Raw genomic sequence first — 18,689 nt, 5'->3', positions numbered from 1 at the left:
GTTCTCCTTATAGCAGCATGAATGTCTACCATGAAATGAGCTAGCAGTGTGTCTGCCTACGAGAAAATGAACTCAGAGTTAAGCAACATGTTCAAGGAAAAAGAAAATCAACCAGATATCATCAATAGCTAGCAGGCAGAAGTTAAAATATTTGTAGAAGAGAAGACTGTGACTTGTATTACCTACCCCTCAAAGTGGGATCAGTCAGGCTGTGCAAGTGAGCAACAGCCACCTGGTTACCAGCAACCCTTCAGTGCAGCCAGGTGGCTGTTGTCTGATTATTCATCCATTTTGGCATCACAGTAGTAATGTGCAGCACACAGCATGCGCTGCAGAATTCCGACTGAAAATGCAAATGAGGTCTGATATTGATGCAAGTCCTGTATAAAGGACTTTGTATAAAAGATACACATGCTTGGTACAACTAATCAGGATTCTCAAAGGGATTTCTTAATGTACCCATTTTACCAGAGCAGATAAACACACAAGTATTAAAATAGCTGTTTGGAAATGTAATAATCATATCAGTAAAAAATAAAACACAAACTCATCTGTGGTGCAAAATGCAACTTTGATTTATGAGGTTCACTTTATATAAAGTTTAAATAATTATAAAGCAAGATGCAACCCTTTCTCCTGCCTCCCCTCTCACAGTACAATAACTTACAGTGTAATTAGGTGTGAAGATTCTGCAGACAGCACTCATCATGCGAGTGAGCACATAGCATAAAAAGCAGTCCAAGAGAAAAATTAAATTACTTTAGGTTAATATTTCAATATTTTGCAATAGTCATATTGAACTGTAATATCATTCTCATCCTGGGGGTACAGGGAAACCAATTGGAACAGTGGCTTTTTGTTACTATCTTGAATAGTCTTTGGAAGCCAGATCACAGAAAACCAGGAAATGAATTTAAATAAGAATACGCATCGTTTTGGTGACTATATTATATTTGCACAAATAAAGACAATCTTTGTAGTGGACCACATTTTCTGGTTGATCTAAAGGAAGCTCTCTATTGAGAAACTGTAACTGTATCTCTCAAGCAGGAGTAAGATTTCAGTGACACCACCTCTGGTAAGCAAGGCAGAGGTGAAGAGCAATTCACCTCTAAGTACCTGAAAAGGGTACTAAACGTAGAAAAGCTTACTTCAGGGATATCTCTTAATTGTTTGGCAATGACGGGATAGGTATTTAAATAGGGGGAACAGTGTTTATCTGCTTGTTTTCAGTACAAAAAAATATAGTGATTTTCAGCTCATATATGGGAAGGAAGTGCTTGAGTTGTGAAATAGCACAGTTGGATCAAAAATAAAAATAAACAACAAATAGACGGAGAGGAGGGCTGCAGCTTGAAATCCTTGACTGCTAATATCCAGCATGCCATTCCAGGAAGTCCCAGAGTGGTTTTTAAGCCTCTTGCCCATCCTCGTAAAGAAAGGCGGGTGGCAGGACTGATCAATATCTTGCAACCCAGCTGTGACCTGACAAAGAAGTCGAGAAAAAAAATCCCATCGATGATCCGTGTAATTTAGCATTCGGAAGACGGCAACATCTGGGATCAACTCCAGATGGGACGGAGCGGCCCCGCGCTCTCGGCTCGCCACAGCGCTGCTATAACACACACTCACACAAAGGAGGGCTCCGCACTCCTCCCGCGTTTCTCCAATATGAACAACTCCGCGTTCAAACGCGACGTAAACACACGGAGAGCTGCCTACTACGCCGGCAGGTCTGTCCAACAGTTCAGCTACACCCGTGTCAGAGGGGCTATTGTCCGGGACGAGCGGCCGGCGCTCACCGGGTGTTGGCGTAGGCGGTGCCAAGAAAAATAAAATCACTGCGAGTCTCTCCGATCACTCCGCAAGTCAAACCCGCGGGCTCCAGAGCCCTGCACCGGGAAGAGGGGAACAAACAGGCGAGGCGGCGCGGCTCCCACAAGCGACACTTTGTCTGGTTTCCAGTGAAGCAGCGACAAAACCCCCCGACGCGCGAACAATGCCCGCGGCCCCGCTGCCGCTCCTTGCCGGGCCGTCGGCGGACACCGTCTCCCACCGGGTCGCCGTTGTCAGAGATGTTTTTAGGCTGCTTTGTTCCTCGTGAAACGCCAGCCTTTTCACCCAGCGCCGGCGGGGAGGGAGAACCGAGCGCCCGCCTCGGAGACTGGGGACCGGCCCCTGCCCCATCCCCTGGCAGCAGCGGGAGACGCCGGAGCCGCGGCTTGGGCATCGGCCGCCCTTTGTTGTGCCCTCGGGGAAGGGGCCGCTCCCCCGCGCCCTGACGGGACCCGGGCCCCCATCGCAGCACTCACACGCGCAGGGCGCTGCCTTGGCTCCAGCGGGAAACGGCGGCAGCGCCCCGCGGGGCGAGCCCGCTCTGCCCGGGATGCGCTCCCCGGCGGCAGCGCCGCTCCTCGCCCCCACGCTGCCCCGCTCGCCTTCTCTTTCACTCACCCACGCCGTACTTCTCGTGCTCCGTGGGTATCCACATGCTCGCGGCGCGCGAGCGCCCGTTCCCCCGCCAGCCCCTCCGGGAGCGGCGGTGGCCGGCAAGCGCGTCCGCTGCCCGGGGCTCCCGCCGCGCTCAGCCGCGGCTGCCCGGCCCCGGCGCTGAAGGCATTGTTCAGGCGGGCGGACTGACTGAAGTGCGCTCGCCGCCAGCCACTTATATTCCCCGTCCCGCTGCACGCCGGGGAACGTAGTGCCTCGATCGGCCGCGCCCCTCGTCGCCCGCGGCCGCGGGAGAGACTACGAGCCCCGTCTGGCCCCGCGCTCCCCGCCGGGGCGGAGCGGGGCGGAGCGCGGCTCCCGGGGGCCGCCCCGCGCGGGGCGGGCGGAGCGGCGGCGGCGGCGGCGGCGGCATGGCCGCGTCCCCCGGGGCTGCGGGCCCCCCGGCGCGGGGAGGTGAGTGCGCTGCGGGAAGCGTGGGGGTCTCACACTGCGCTGCCCCGCTCCCCTCCGTTCCGCGATCCCGGCTTGGACGGTGGGACGGGGCTGGCGCAGCCGTCCCTGGGATGGGGAGCGGCGGACACGTGTGGGGCAGCCGGGAGCGCCGGGGCCGGCGCGGTGGGGCTCGCCTGTCGCCTGTCGGAGCGGGGTCCCGCGGAGAGCCGCGGACAGCCCCATACTGTCCTCCCGCTGGTTACAGGGACGTGAGTCGTCTTGTCCGACTGATGCCAGTCCTTCCACGTTTGGCACACGGAACTGTGGGGACAGGGAGAGTTTCCAACAGCGAGTCGAGGTGGAGAGCGAGTTGATACCGGCAGCGCGCCAAAGCGGTGGGACGTGTAGCTGATGGTCCAGGGGGCATTGTGGCTTCTCACATAAATCCTTTTGTCAACACACACAGAGACAGTGCAAAGCAGGCGGTCACAGCGAGGAGCACAAATGGACAGTGAGGAATTACTGCAGGGATAAGCCAGGTACTGTAAGCAGCAAGAACAGCGGGGTTGGTGTCGTTGTGGAGAAGTCTGTATGTCTGCACCCTTCTGGGAGGAGGTTAGCTGGAGCTCACCGTCGATAAATTGCAAGAAATCCTCAAGCTACGGTGGTCCTTTTAAGAGAAACCTCCGTGTATTGAGGCAGGAGCAGCAGTCTGTGTGATATCTTCTGGACTTGTGGAAGGCGCAGACAGAAAAAAGGGAGAAAACCGATGATAATGATGCTGCTTTGCGGGCCTTACCGGGTTGCAAAGTTGTCTCTAAAATGAGTATGTCTGGTTTTAGAAAAGTGTTCTCGAATTAAATCATTTTTCTGAAGTGGTATCTAGAGATTTTATGGGCTTGGTTGATTTGATCTGTATGAAAAAAAACAGTTTAATGTTTTCACATTTAAGAGAAGAGAGTAGCTTCCAGTTCAGGTGGCTTTTAACTTCTACTGTCAAGTCATTAATAGTGTGAAGGACACAATGAAATAAAGTCATGTGCAAGCAGGCAGTTTCAAACCTAGAGTAAGAGCACTTTTAGTCTGTGTTTGGGCCTTTGATAGTGAGTGGTCTTTTCAGTGACATTTGTGTTGTTTGTGTAGTATGTGCCCTTATTCTATTCATAAAAGTAATATCAATTTATGCTAGTAGTTAAAGCCATACTCTTGCCTTATTTCTGTGTTGCAGTATGCTGCCATGAACCTTATACATTAAAAGCCAGATCCTTTTAGAGCATTTCCACACTGGTGTAGCTGCAACTGTAGGCAAAGCTGTGCTGTTTTAACTTTTGGAAAGAACATGTGCCTGAGTCTGTGCAATTCTTCTGTGTATACATAGGTCTGTGGACTACTAGAGATGATGAGGTTACCCTGAGGTTTTTTCAGATAACTCTTGTATAAATATTGGCACCAGTTCAAAGAAAAAAGGAAATATTTTGAGGAAAATGGAAATTCAGAAGCCTATGCTGTTTTCCTTTTACTGTGCACAAATTGAAATGACTAGTGGACTTTCTCTGTCTTTGCTCCCAAACTCACTTTGCATCCCCTGTCAGGTCATTTGGAGTCTCTAGGTAATGAAATACGTAAAAATCGCTGTTGAAAATCAAAATAATAGGTATCAGGCTAAATTAACTTTTATGTCAGCCTATAGATTCAATGTACATCCAGGTGCTTCATCTCCCCATAAGACAGGTCTGCCAGCATGCTGGTTGGGAGTCATGAAATTTTGGCCCAGCCTTGTAACTGCTGTCTCTCATGTTAACCATGACAGTCTTTCCTTGGGCAAAGGCAAGAGTGCCAAATAGCTCAAACAGCCTTTTCAAAATTACTTGTTCAGAACACAGTTACTTAGAATTTTTAAGAATATTCAGTTTACTATGGAATACAAAAGTTTGACTGGTCTAGCACATGTCTGCTTTTTTTTTGTTCTACCTAAATACTCCAGTGAAAGCTGGTTTGTTCCTGATAGTGCAGCCATTACTTCTTTTGCTCAACTTTTAAGCTCTGTTAAGGATGCTATTTGAGCTGCTTAACACAGTAGACTCTGGAATGCAGGGTTTTCTCTTTCCTGGTTACTGAAAGGCAGTCCCATGTACTCTCAGACCCAGAAGATTTCTCCATAAAAGAAGGTTAAGGGATGTGTTCCTCTTTAGATTTTCAGGCACCATGTTCACAGACTGCTTTGTGTATCAGTGTGGATCCTAAAGTCTTGCTTGCTATTCCAAGCTGCATTACAGAGTACAGTGCCGTGAGACATCTTAGGCAACACTCATGAGCGCATCAGGGTAGCCCTACTGAAGGACTGATTAAAGGGATTCCCCAGCAGCAACCCCTGGGAAAGAAAGGGAAACCTTATTCCCTTTTTGATTTCCTTTCCCTGGCAGAGGCAGGCAGTGAGGGAAGTGGCAATGGCAGCAATATATGTGGCTGTGCCCTGCCTTTAGGCCAGTTCTCAAGATGTGGAGGGTAAAGGAGGATGGTACCTTTGAGTCCCATTTTGGGTGGCAAAGCCTGATCAGGACTGAAGTGCACTAGTGAAAACACTGCAGGCACCCTCACTGTCTGATTCAGAAGGACAGATGCATTCGTGGATCCCTTGAACATTACCATGTCCTGTAAACCTCTCTGAATTCTGTATTTGGGCCCCCTTAGCCTGCATAGAGGTTTCCTCCTTTCTGCTGTCAATTTGGTGGTGGCTGTCAAAACGGATACACATGCATCCTTGTCTCGCATGTACCCCGCAGTCAAGGATCCCTCAAATATTAGAATAACGTCCTAGTTTGTTGGCTGGACTTTGTCTCCAGGCACTCACAGCTAGATCCTGGGCTTCTTGCATATCCTCTGACTGAGACCTTGCATCTTCCCAGATACAGATCTTCTACTCACTGCAATTTGTACATTGCTACCAAATTACACATAGATGCACTGTGGTCCCTCCAATTGCGGTTCCTGAACCTGCAGACCTTGAGAGCTGCAGCATCTTCTGCAGTTGCTGGCACTTAGACTTTACAGCAGTATCACACATAGAACAGAGGGTGAATTACACAAAACAGTGGTTAAGGATTTACTAAGAAGAAGGAAAAGAGGTGATCAGGTGCAGAGTTTGGTCTGAGAAGCTTACCCATTGTTTAAATACAACTTTTCCTTTTTATTCTTTCCTTCAATCCCCATCTCCATTGCCTGGTGCTTGCCCCCCTGCTCCTTCCCTTTCTCTGTCCCCTCTGCTGAATTCCTCATTAAGTGTACAAAATCCCAGTATCAACTTCTGATTCTATCCACAAACACCCTCAAAAATACAATAGTACATATGATAATACCACATTTCCCCTTTCATATCAGTGACTAAAGTTCATCTTGACCCTGTTCAAGTGTGTGTGAGTAGTTCCTTTAATGCCATTAGTTCCCATATTGGCAGAGACAACTTACTGTCTCTGTTTTCACCTGCTCATTAATATTTATGTGTAATCTACCGCATTCCTTGTTATTTGTTGTTTCTTATACACTGAAGAGTACTTAACCAAGTAATTGGTGGACTAGATGCCTTCCCAGCCCCTGCTTCCTTATACCACCACTGCTATTCAGATGAGACTGAGTGCTTTACCTCCTTCCTCTCTAAAATATCCACAGCATGCATGGTGGCGAATGGGGAGCTGCTGGCTGCTCGTGTCTGTGGGTGAAAACTCCAGCAGGTGACGGAGCAGCCATTGCCCCGAGCACACAGCTGCCTCTTCTCATCTCTTCATTCAGGAGAGGTCCTCAGACCTTGGCCTGATGAGCAGCCCACGTGTATCTGTCCATTTCTGTTTCATGGGTTTAAAGGCTGATATCCTCTCAATACCCTTCCTTAAAAACCCCCACCAGTTCCAAATGATCACATATATGGTTGCATCCTCAGTTGTTTTCCCACAGGTCACTTTCAAGCAGATCACCACCGGTGATCTGTTTCTCAGGTTAAATCTTTATGTGCAGTAGGGGGCTTCCAGCATACTACAGATTTTGGACAGAAAGAGAAGAGATTCCTTTTACTAGTAGGCATTATAAGCTCTGTAAAGGATGAAGATTAATCATTGTGAGCTGAACAATTAGCAATTACGTCTGGAGGACAGGTTCACCAATTAATTCTGGACTTGCAACAATATTTTAATATGACTACCAGAATGGCTCTTCTAAAGCAGTATTATTTAAAAATGTTTTAAGAGCCTTTATTGTGATTTTTAATAAAAAATCCAACCTCAGAGTAATTTTAAACATTTACCTGATAAGCAAGTGGATCTTGTGCAGGACTAGAAATTACTAAATTATTGTTGTAAAATCACCTTTTATGTGCTTCTCTGTTGGAAAATGAACAAGGCAGAATCCTTTCATGTAATTGTTGCAGTAATATTTTGGTGCTTTAAGCCTTCACATCACATTTCTTAAATAACTTACGATGGGAGAATATAAAAAGGAAATTAAATATTTCATTAAACAGGTCATAATGACATAATAAAATAAGTGATGGACTGTATTGGTTGGTTGGTAATAGAGATCTGAAGTCCCCATGATTCCTGCCATAATTTTATAAATAATTGTGTTGCAAATGTGCAGCGTATTTTATCTGAAGACAAGGGGCATCCCCACACCTCATCACGAACCTGTTAGCACAAAGCATAGGATATGTTGTATTCCCCAAAAATACCCAATAAAGATTGCTAATTGATTTTCTCTGAATTCAGAAAACTTTCATACCTTGAAAGCAAATGATGGATGGCCTTTATCTTTGTATTTCATTCTAGTCTAAGTAAAGGCTTTGATATATGAACAAGCTACCTAGTATCAGCTCCTCTATACTCTAACCAGAATGCATTTAGAAGTGAGATGCTTCAGACTTCCTGGTGAACAGGTACATAGCTTAAACATGGTAACTTGTTTGTGTGTTAAAGCCTTCAAGTTTTTGGAAACCTCTGCTTACTCTTTCTGTTACCTGCAGTGGAACAAGAGTGAGTGGTGTTTCATCAGTCCTCAGACTGATGGAGACCTTTAAACTGTTTCTATATTGGTAAATATCTCGTTCTTAACCAAAGAAGCTTTCTCATCACTTGAACAAATAATGATGTATGTAGAGGTATAGGCTAGAGAGGTACTTCAAGTGTTTTGAATTTTCTGAATTTTGCACAGGTGCCAGGATAATTTGTTATGCCTATTGCAACACCTTGTTCACTGCATTGTTTTTACTGGGGAGTACTGGTGTTCTGGAAGAGCACCGAAGTTGTAGATTCTTGTCAGAAATGATGACTGCCACAGGGTGTGCCTGTCATATAAATAGTCACCTTTGTGACTTGCTTGATGAAGAGATGTAGGGTTTAAACTAGCCTATGGTTGTGTGTACGAACAGTAGGAAAGGAAGAAAAAAACTTAAGTGTTATGAAATTGCAAGTATTATGTATGTTAACTTCAGTATAAGTTAAATTTGTCTATCCAAACAGCCTTCATAACCTTTCCTAGCTCTGTGTGTTTCCTTCCACCATGTCCTGTCTTGAAACCTCTGCTAGAACTCTGCAGCTTTGTGTGACCATTTATATCCTAAAACTGCAGTTGTTCTCAGTCTCACTCTGAGGTTTTTGCTTCACATTCTCATCCACAAGCTCCCAGCGGGAGAAAAGCCTGAAAGCATTTGAATGTCCTTCTGTGGGCTTTTTAAAGTTGCTTTAAATATTGCATCAATAAAAGCCTCACACAATGCAGGAAAGAACATGACATTCAAGAAGCTGGAGGAAAAAATGTGGTGAGTTTTGTACAACTTTAAAGCAGGTCTGTGCCTCTGAAGAGCTGGGCACATCATCCTGACCAATGTCTCTCTGAAATCAGGAAAATGTGTTTGTAAAACTCTGGGTTCTTTGCAGAGATGTTGTCTACAGTACAGTCACTTGAATGGGAAAACACTAGTGTTCAATGACCTGATAATTGTTGTATTAAATAATGTATTAGTACCACTAAAACCACATAATGAGACTGAAATTGTGCTGTGGCATCCCTGGCTATAGTCGGGGGCAGGTTGGAACTAGGTGCTCTTTTAGGTCCCTTCCAACCCAAATCATATCAGTATATGTTAACTTTTAATGTTTCCATAGGAAATGGTATAGCTGCAATAGTCTGATCATTGGTCCCAACACCTGATTTTCTAGCAGGTGTTTCCATGATCACTGCTTGTTTGCCATTCTGTCCTAATATTCTGCTATAGCAAACCTTTAAGTTAGAAATTGTAGTAGGTGTTTTGTCAGTAGCTTCAGTGGTCCACACCTGGCTGTTACTTGTAATACATTTCAACTGTGTTTCTTTCCTTTTGATATTTTGCTTCTTGTTTTCACTGGACCGTGCCTTCCAATTGGTCTTTTTTTTTTAATTTTGTATATTTTTCTCTGATTTTTATGACTCACAGGCAGTGACCAGTGTGAAACGGCCTAGCTGTTTCTGTTTGATGCTTGCTCATTGAGATGTCATCCTCCCCTTTGTCTTCAGAGACTCTGTAGCCAAGGAGTAGCTACTTGCCCTGTGTAATTGTAGCAGGTTAACCGTGTTCTCTTTATCGCTCTGGTATAGGAGCTCTATAATGTGACACACCGTCTGTTTCAACTTCATGATTTTTTGTGGTATGTTGTGACTCTGTTCACCTGAACGAGTAATAAGCCACAGTAGATAAAGGTGCCACAGTCCTTGCAACTACACTGCATGTTTTGGCATTTCTGCTTTGGATTACTGAAGTGAGCGTTCCCACAAGGAGCACCCTCTGTTTTGACCCAGGCATTTCTGTTAAGGGCTGGGACGCATTTTTCATATACCTGGGCTCCAAACAAATCCTGCTCACTCCAAAACTGGTCTCTAAACCCAGCCAATGCACAAAGCAGCTGGAGAGTGACTGGGGGCTGTGTGGGTCAGAGCTGTGCTGTGATGCAAGAGGAGGGACAGGGCTGGTGGGCAGCATAGGGAAGCCTGGCACAGCACCCTCCCATCCACAGCCTCGTGCCAAGTTCATGGCACGTGCCCCAGTGAGTTCCATGGTGGAAGTGCACAAGGCTCACAATGTAAAGACAGCAATGGTTATGCTACAAATGTATGCAGTTCTAAGTGATACTGCTGTCAGAGGAGCATTTTCCTAGCATTTGTCTTGACCAGTGTGCCAGCACCGAATTTTATTATGACTCCATAATGCATGAATAAATGAGGTAGAGCTTTTTCTCTAAAGACCGGTATGTAAAATAAACATCCTGCTGGAGGTTTTAATTTGATTTTGTCTTATATGGAATGAAAGCATGCAGTCTGTGTTACTACTGTACTAATTTAATGTTCAGGAGCCTGCATGTATTTATACAGTTAGCAAAATGTTGCCTGAAAATATAAACAACTTGTATCAGTAATTCAAACATTCTAATTCTGTTTCTTGATGAATTTAATTTCAATTATTGTATCATCCATGTCCATGAGCTGTATTAGCAGCATCAGTTAGTAAGCATATATCATACTTAGGAAGTCAGGATTTGTGTAACATGTTTAATGAATGCACGGTGGACAGCATCACAAAAATATTTATTTCAAACTCTGGTACAAAGTCAGAATACGCTCACAGAAATTTTATATAGCCTGCTGTGAGATGTCCCTGGAATCAATAAGACATAATTATTTGAGCCCTGACTTAGAAATACTTTCCTCTCAAAATAATTTTCAAAAATGTATGTGTAAAGAGTATAAATAGTGGATTATTTAAAGTACAGTCAAAGCTTTGTTTTCCTGAATCATGGCATCAGTTAGGCTGAGCTATGCTGATTCATATCACTGCACACTATAATGAACTTTCCTTTTGAGCCACTGTTTTTCCAGTTTGAATACCAGTTTATGGAGGTTTGATTCTAAAAGTAGAAATAACTTATTTTGCTACTCTCCATCTGGAAAACCTCCAGTTCACTGAGAGAGCAGCAATAGACCACAGAGATTCTAACATCACAGGACCTCTTCTTCATACGGATTCTTCATTAAGTACAAAATTCATTTAATTCAGCCTTGAAGGCTCTCTGTGTGTCAGGAAGCTCAATCAGAATATCTGAGAGAGATTTTAGCCTGTTCTGTCAGTATGACACCCACACACAAGGATGCCAGAAACGAGGCCTCTCACAATGCATTTTTGAGGTTAGTTCTAATTTATATGAGTCTGAAAATGTTGAAGTGCTATTTAAAATAAAAGTTTCACACTATTTGTAGTTGTTTTTTTCACATAGTTGCCTTTTTCAAGGAAAGTCTACCAGTGGAAAAGTTGTAAACCCTGCAATGCAAAGATTTGAGTTAGGAGCATGGTAGAAATTTTTCCATTGTAATGACGTGGGGGTGTCTTACAGGAACTGCTAAAGCAGGCTTTATGTTTTTAAGGCAAAGCACACAGCCTTTCCTTTAGTTATAGAGTGTAAAGCAATTGTTTAAAAAGACCACGAGGCAATTCTTTTGACATCAAAAGGATAAACGTGCTTGGCAATTGAATCCTGTTAGAGGAAAAGAACATGTGACAAGAAAAGAAAAATCCTTGTAATAAGGCGTTATTAATCACTACTAAATGATCATGATAAAAAATAGAGAGCAAAGTAATTAACCTGCTTTACATAGCAATGCTGGCATAGAAGTTACTAGGCTCAGTACAGTATTTGTTAAAGGCACTGCAAAGACAAATTATAGTAATGAAGTATTACTATTCATATTAAACACGTTGTTAAGACCCCTCCTTTCTGGGAGAGCTAAGGTCACAGACACAGTAAATGCAGAGTAAAACATGCCTTTTTCCAGCTTGCTACTCTTTGCAAAGTGTTAAGCAGAACAGTGGCAGTGGTTATATACACAAGTACAACATTTGCATATACATTTTTTTACATGCAGTGCCTTCCAGTATGTATTTTTTAATGTTTTTAAATGATGGTCTAAATTACCTTGACACAAAATTGTACTTTTTTTTTTTCTTCTTCTTCTTTTTTTTCCCCAGGAGTTTTTATATGAAAATAGCAGAAATTGAATCTTTATACTTTAAATTTAAACAGCATTGTTTATGCTTTATTATGATGTCTTTGGTATGCCTTTGTACTAAATAGCAAATTTAACAGAAAGAAGTGGCTAATTTTTGTTAGATAGATTAGTGTGGTAAGTACAAAAGAAGAACCTGGATGGTCACTTTTGTCCTTCCATTTCAAATTATTGTTGGATATTTTCTTCCTCTTTGTAACTCAGCATTCTGAGTTTCAGGCTACATAATTACTTTGTTAGTCTTTCCAGATAGCAGTCTACGGTTTAATCACTGTTCCTAATCCTTTGTATTAGTACATAACGTGGATCTCAGCTCTCCATGTCTACCAAGTCATGTGATCACACTAAATAAGGAAAGGTAAACAAATTTTGTTTCAAATAGTCATAAGAAATCAGAGAAGCTCTAAAAAGTATAATAAAATTATTCAGTGTATAATTCTGAAGTAGATAAATAGTTTCATATCTGTGACCAAAATATCGAACCCTGAATTTAGTTACACTAATGTAAGTCTGTGTCATTTACCCAGGAACGAGGCGTTATACAGCTCTGAGCTTGCAATAGAACCTGCTGTAGCGTGTTAAATATTTATAAATTGCACATTAACATCAGCACTTAAATATTGTTATGAATACCTATTAGGTCACTTTCATTAGTGTGTGTGTGGGCATGTGTGTCCCTCTGTGTGAGAACAGTAGCTTTGCTCTGGTCTTTACAGATGGGGAGGTTTGTCTGGGCTCCCGCAGAAAGACAACAAGCAGTGGCGTGTATCTGCTGCTGAACTGGGCAATAATGTAGTCTATTATTTAAACATGATCTTATTGGCAAGCACATTGGCTTTGTTTTATTAAAATTCCAACACTTCACATTTTTATTAATCACTTTCCCAGTCCTATTCAGTGTGTTCTGATGCCTGTGCTGCCGTACCCATAGCAACACTTGTTAATGCTAATGAAACTGCAACATCCTAAGCTCCCCGACAGAGCAGCCCTGTTAAATATGGCTATTAAGCACAGTTGTATTTCTGTTAGTTCCAGCTCCCAGCAGACACCTGCTCTATAGAAACTCTGTTCTGAGTTATTAGGATTTGGTAACTTACAGCTTTTCTTAAAGCTGTCATTTAACTGGAATAAAATTCTCGTATTCCTAGACAGCAAATGCTACAGAATATGTACAGTTTCTGTAAGACTGACAAGCTTTAGCTGTAGGATTAAGTGTTCTTTTGAAGTGCTCATTTGCATTCAATGAAAAAACAGGCAGGGTTGAGACTGATTGATCTTGGGGGAAGCTACAGGATGTGTTGTCCCCTAGAGCACATGGACATTTTAACTAAATATCATTCATAGTGTGTTAACAAGCAGAAGTAATAGCTAAATAATTCCTCATGAACTCAGACTTAATTCAACTTAATAGAAGTACTTGAGGGCTTTAATATATTGAGGTAGGAGATGATTATGTACATTGATTCTTCTTTCACTGGGAAACATATTTGCATGTAGTATTGGTAAGGACCATGACAGGGTGTTTTATTTTCATTATTCTGAGTTTTGGCTTTGAATACTGTTTATTTGGCAAGTCATTAGTCATCCATCTTTTGTACTCCGGAAAACAAAGGAAAAATCCTGTAATCAGTATAAAATTGCTTCCAAGAATATGACCACAAATTAGGGAATGCTGCTGTGCCAACAAATAGCTGCTGCAGTGCCAAGGCTGCAAAACGGGGAAGCTGTCGTCTGTGTATTTCGAGTGTCAAGCCGATCCTTCTCGATACTCTTCCATCATTTCAAAAACAACTGATTCCAAGACAAAGCTTTAAAACTGCTCATTTCCTAAAGAGTTTTAAATGCAGCACTCCTTTGTGCAGAATTACCTATAGGAATACAGGTTGGTTCCCCTATGTGCTTTCCATAGGGGTTTGGTCGTTTTGGCAACTAAATGGTTTTGCCATGTAATCAATGGGAACTTGGGGGAGGGTGCTCAGCCTTAATGTTTTCCATTCAGCATCTGTTGGGCCGCTAGTGTGGATGCCATGTTTGCTAGGTGTCTTTTGTTTTCCTGTCTTTCTTTCTTCCCTTTGTTCTTTGCATGTTTAAAAACCTGTCTTTTGCTCATTATTTGGAATCCTGTATTCACCAGTATGTCTTATTGTGTTCATTTTTGTTTTAGGATCATTTCAAGTTCTTGTACTAATCTCCTCATAATATTAACCAGCTGTATTAATGAGATAATAAACCAGATTTGTTGGTAATGAATTGATCCATTCAACTATTGAATTTAATTAGAAAGACACTTAACATTCCAGCAGATGTTCTTATTTTGTTTCATTATCCTTGTGTTACCAACAGTGGGATATTTATATCGTAAAGTCCTCAGCCTAAGGCCTCGTTGCTGTGCCATAGACTACAAAAAATGACAGGAAACCCATAAATATATCTTAAACAAATTTGTACGAATTCTATTTTCATCATTTCAATTTTCAGAGTTTGCAATGCCTTGAATTTTCAAAGTATTATTCGTTTAATAATAATTAATCTTTTTTAAAATAGTTCAATTTCTTCTTCCCTAGTTAAAAACCCTTGTCTTTGGACTTCCCGGCTTTTCCTCTGGTCTTACAACTCTCATTCTTTTTTATCTAGTGGCAAAGCTTCAAAAAGGAGGATGAGGAAGAAGGTGAGTGGCCCGTTATCAGCATTCCCTGCAGACTGGTTTATGGAATTCCTCCCTCAGCTTGCTGGTTGCCTTCTGGAAGAGCCAGCTGAGCTCTGGCACTTGAGGCACGGCTGCAGGTTGCCCCAGGGCCAAGCTGGGAGGGTGCAGTTCTAACAGTGAAGTTACTTCATTTATCTGAATCCACATAGCTCCACTTCCTAGTTAGAGAATGTAATTTATGCAGCAGTGTTCAGTTTGTCCCCAGAGCTGGTCAGAGCAGATAGTTCAGGTGTGCAACCAAGTAGAATTGAGCACAAGAGCTCCACACTGCATTTAGTGTGCATTTGGTGTGTTAGGTGTGCCCATGCTGTCAACAGTGGATTCTGCAAACTGAAGCCAGTGCTGAGTGTCCTTGTTAGGAAGCAGTGATAAAACTTTTGTGGCTTCTTTTCCTTTGTGTGTAATGCCTTTGAAGAAACCTTGCACACTGTGGCAGGCTTATGCTAAAATTGTATGAGACAGCTGAGGCTGAGAAGAGAGGAGGAAGCTGAGAGGAAGGTTCTGTTTCACTTTACTGCTTCTCACCATGAACTCCTTAGTTTGCTCTTGCCCTTGGTAGACTCTTGTGTGAGCATTTTCAACATTCTTGAGCAAAAAGAAAGGAAGGAATGGTTCTTAAAGGTAAAGACTTGGATTGACTCATCTAAGGATTTGGCAAGCCTGGGAGCCAGCACAAGCAGAAAGGCAGGGGCAGATGGTTAGGAGTGGTGGGATAAGGTGGAGAGAGAATAATGAGACATCCTTGTGCTTCTCAGTGGCAGCAAGTAGTTGCACTGGCTAAACCATCTCTGGGGACCTTGCCTTTCAAAACTCCCATTCAAATGCCGAATCTTTCCTTCCTTTTCTTTCTGATAATAATAATACCTGTTGTATTGGCCGTAAAATTGCATGGCATATTGCTTTGTGGTAATTGCATGTGTGATTGTGCAGGTGGAGTACATTGCCTGTTCTGCTGTAGTCTGTGTTATAACTGTGTGGGTGTAACATTTACTTAATTGTGCAAACGAACATTGGTTTGGGGCTTAGAATAATTGTACTCAAAAGCAAAAATGTTCCAGTAAGAAAAAGGAATCAATTTTCATCTTGTTGCTTCACTAGCTATGAAGATTAACTAGTCTATATTATAACAATTCTTAAGATAAAATAAACCCATTTAATTTTTATAACAGGCAGCCTTTTTTTGTTTACTTTTTGGTTTTTTTCTCTAAGCAAGGGAAAAAGCAGAAGGGCCAGCTGAAGCATTACAGGAAATCTCATGTTATTTGGGCAGGTTGTACCCAAAGAAGTGCTATTCAATGTTAACAAATGCAGAGTAACACACAGGAGTGAACAGACAAAGAATATGACCACTGTCTTGAGCATTAACACCTGATTCACAACTTAGGAGACTTTGAATCATTGAAGAGAATTCAGTGGTTAAGTCAGCCATCCTAAAAGCAAGTGAAATACCATAAATAAAAAGTAAATAGAGGAGAGATTGAAAAAGAAAAAGCCCGTGCTGATTTAGAAGCATATTTTCTACCACTCTTGGATATCTTCAAGCTACCTCTTACCACAGTACATGAAGGGTAGAGTAGAGCTAGCCTCAAGTTAAACCAGGACATCAAGGAATAAAGGACCATTATGAAAACATGAAAAGTTGATACAAGTTTGTGTAGGTATTGAAAGACCAACAATTTCAAATAGTGCAGGAATAAGTCAATGGAGAGAAAAAAAATGAAAGCTGCTTTACTGAGGGGCTCGTATAGCCTTCTGGAAGACTATTTGTGTGATTACTGTTTATTTGTCCTATTTTTATACCATTCCTAGATAATTGCTTCTCACACTTGTCAGCCAGGGGACATGCTCTGGAGGGGTGTATAATCTGTTCCTGTGAAGTTGCAGTAGATTCTAAGAGTAAAGCTTGGTACTTTTCCCTCATTTTCAAGTGTCTCTGCATGTAGGAGTCTTAGAGTCTGAGAATGCATCTCAGAGTTTTTATTTCCCTGTTAGCCCTGAGCTGTGCTATAATTAACAGCTTTTATTCAGTACCTGTAGCCACTCTGTTCCAAATAAAGAAACAAAATTAGCTGCTTTTCAGAGATTTCAATATTATGCTTAGATTTATTTGTACTGTTTTGAGGTTTGTGTTACATTAGTCCAGTAAGTGCTACGCTAAAGGCTGTGCATTTGTTCTCTTGTTCAGTGTTTTTTGTAGCAGAGGAGTAAAAAGATATTTACATGCATTCCTTTTTCCTTCGCCTCTTCTTTTAAGTGCCTTTGAAAGAAATTGCATAAGCTTCTGCATTTGCCAAACTGCTCCAGTAGCCTAAAGTTATTCTCTTTTAGTACTAGCTACTCTGTTTGGGCAGCAAAAATATCTTCACCCCAGTTTATTCCTTTCAGCACCTCATGACTACAGTTAAAGACTTAGTGGTTCTGTTTTTCTAGCCCAAGCAGTTGCTGTTCACAAGCACCCTTACAGAATACCTGTATCAGCTCCCTGTCTAAGTTTCCTACCTGTTCCTGCTGTACACACCTATCTCTTGAAAGTTGATTTCTTGAGGCAGAGAGGTGCTTATTTATTTGGATTTCTCAAGGTTTAAATAGGTCATTGCAAGAGACCTATTCCAAAAAGTAACAAAAAGCAGTGTTGCTGCTTACTGGGTACAGTTGAACTGGCTGATAGAGGTTCTTCTTAGTTCACCTGGCATCAGCAATTGCAGAAGAAATTAAGTTCTACTTTTCGCAATAAACATGGTTTAATGCTTCTTCGGGCAACAGAACTGACTGCAAGAATGGACAAAGCTGGACTCTTGCAGGTATCATCAATTTTGCTTGGGAGATTTGACCCTTTCATGAGGATTGCTCTAGCACATAGTAGCCACAGCTGTTCTTAAAATAGTACAAAATGGAACAATTTCTTCAATGCTGGTTTAATAAAGAAATTTCTGGGGGAAGGGAAGTGTAGATAAAATTATGAGAAGAAGAGTGTTAGATTGTGCACAGCAGCTGCATTGCCCCAGGTAATACCATGCTCTGTGTGCTGCCATCTTTCCACAGTGCTTAGTTTTATGGGATAAATTGAATTCAGTGAAACCCAACCATCAGTCTTCAGTCAAGTCAGTGCATTTCCAGGAAGTTGTATTTTTCAGAAGTCCTGAGTAGAAGTCTCAAGAGTTGTGCTGGGGGCATATATTGTTCCAGGAGAAGCACAGAGCTGATAGAGCTGTGTTTCCTGTGGTTTTATACCCTTTACCACCTGTGCCTTCCAGCAGCTCCATCTCAGTCCCCTGGAGCACCCCTGTCAGGGAGCCATTGCCTGTGCTGGGGCTGCTTTGCAGCACTGCGTGTCCACACTGGCCAGGCAGACACTGCTGGACAGCATTGTGGTGTAGTGAGAAGAAGGAAAGTAGGTTTCCCATCATAAAATTTCATTAGTAGTAAGCAGAGCACTTGTGTGTGACTGACTTGGTGTCAGCTAGGAGTTTCATTTGAGACAGACATCTGAGAACTGTCCTGTGCTAACCTCCCACTGTCCTTGGAATCAGTACAGTCAGCCTGCTTACAAACATCTTGCTCCTCAAGTGATCCATGCAACAAAACTGAGACTCAAACAGGTTTTACATGTACTACCTAAAAGTACTCCAAGAGATGTATGTAAGAGATTAATTAGTCAAAATTAATTTTTATTATTTTTATTAATTTTAGATACCGAGTGTATTTTGGAGCCTCTGTCTCTGCCAGAAAGTCCAGGTGGTATTGATGCAGTAGAAAGTTCCCCCCATGTGCCTTGTATTTTCTGCAAAGAATGCTATGTCTTAGCAGAACAAAACCAGCTTCTGAAGCACATGATTATTGAACACAAGCTCGTCATAGCAGATGTGAAACTGGTTGCAGATTTTAGAAGGTAAGGGTTATATAATTTAAAATGAGTGTGTATGTGTGCTTGGTGTTATTAAAAGCTTTGGAAAAGTAGAGATCATCTTTTTTCAAAGACATTGTGGGAGAATTTCTGTTAACTTTTCTTATGAACAATTTGCTG

The 18,689-nt window shown here is 42.4% G+C and overlaps 2 protein-coding genes across 7 annotated transcripts in view; one reads left to right on the top strand and one right to left on the bottom strand.

Moving 5' to 3' along the window:
• Positions 1-2,642, bottom strand: part of DOCK4 (dedicator of cytokinesis 4) — a 224,168-nt gene extending 221,526 nt beyond the window's left edge. For all 4 annotated transcript variants that reach the window (XM_088165485.1, XM_088165487.1, XM_014871177.2 and 1 more), the window contains exon 1: positions 2,455-2,642. In XM_088165485.1, the coding sequence (XP_088021611.1) occupies positions 2,455-2,491 (37 nt within the window). In that variant the 5' untranslated portion in view covers positions 2,492-2,642. The remainder of the gene's footprint in view (positions 1-2,454) is intronic.
• A 189-nt stretch (positions 2,643-2,831) lies between these two features.
• ZNF277 (zinc finger protein 277) overlaps positions 2,832-18,689 on the top strand; it is a 41,872-nt gene continuing 26,014 nt past the window's right edge. The window contains exons 1-3 of one of the 3 annotated variants that reach the window (XM_088165484.1): positions 2,845-2,904; positions 3,149-3,422; positions 18,356-18,554. In XM_088165484.1, the coding sequence (XP_088021610.1) occupies positions 18,496-18,554 (59 nt within the window). In that variant the 5' untranslated portion in view covers positions 2,845-2,904; positions 3,149-3,422; positions 18,356-18,495. Of the gene's footprint in view, positions 2,905-3,148; positions 3,423-13,586; positions 13,841-14,592; positions 14,627-18,355; positions 18,555-18,689 lie in introns of those variants that run through there. The other 2 variants (XM_088165483.1, XM_088165482.1) reach the window with 2 other exon arrangements.

This window comes from Sturnus vulgaris, chromosome 5 (genome assembly GCF_052056855.1).
Source record: "Sturnus vulgaris isolate bStuVul1 chromosome 5, bStuVul1.hap1, whole genome shotgun sequence".
Classification (NCBI taxonomy): Eukaryota; Metazoa; Chordata; class Aves; order Passeriformes; family Sturnidae; genus Sturnus; species Sturnus vulgaris.
The sequence above is the reverse complement of the archived record's forward strand: the minus strand, read 5'-3'. Positions and strand labels throughout refer to the sequence as shown.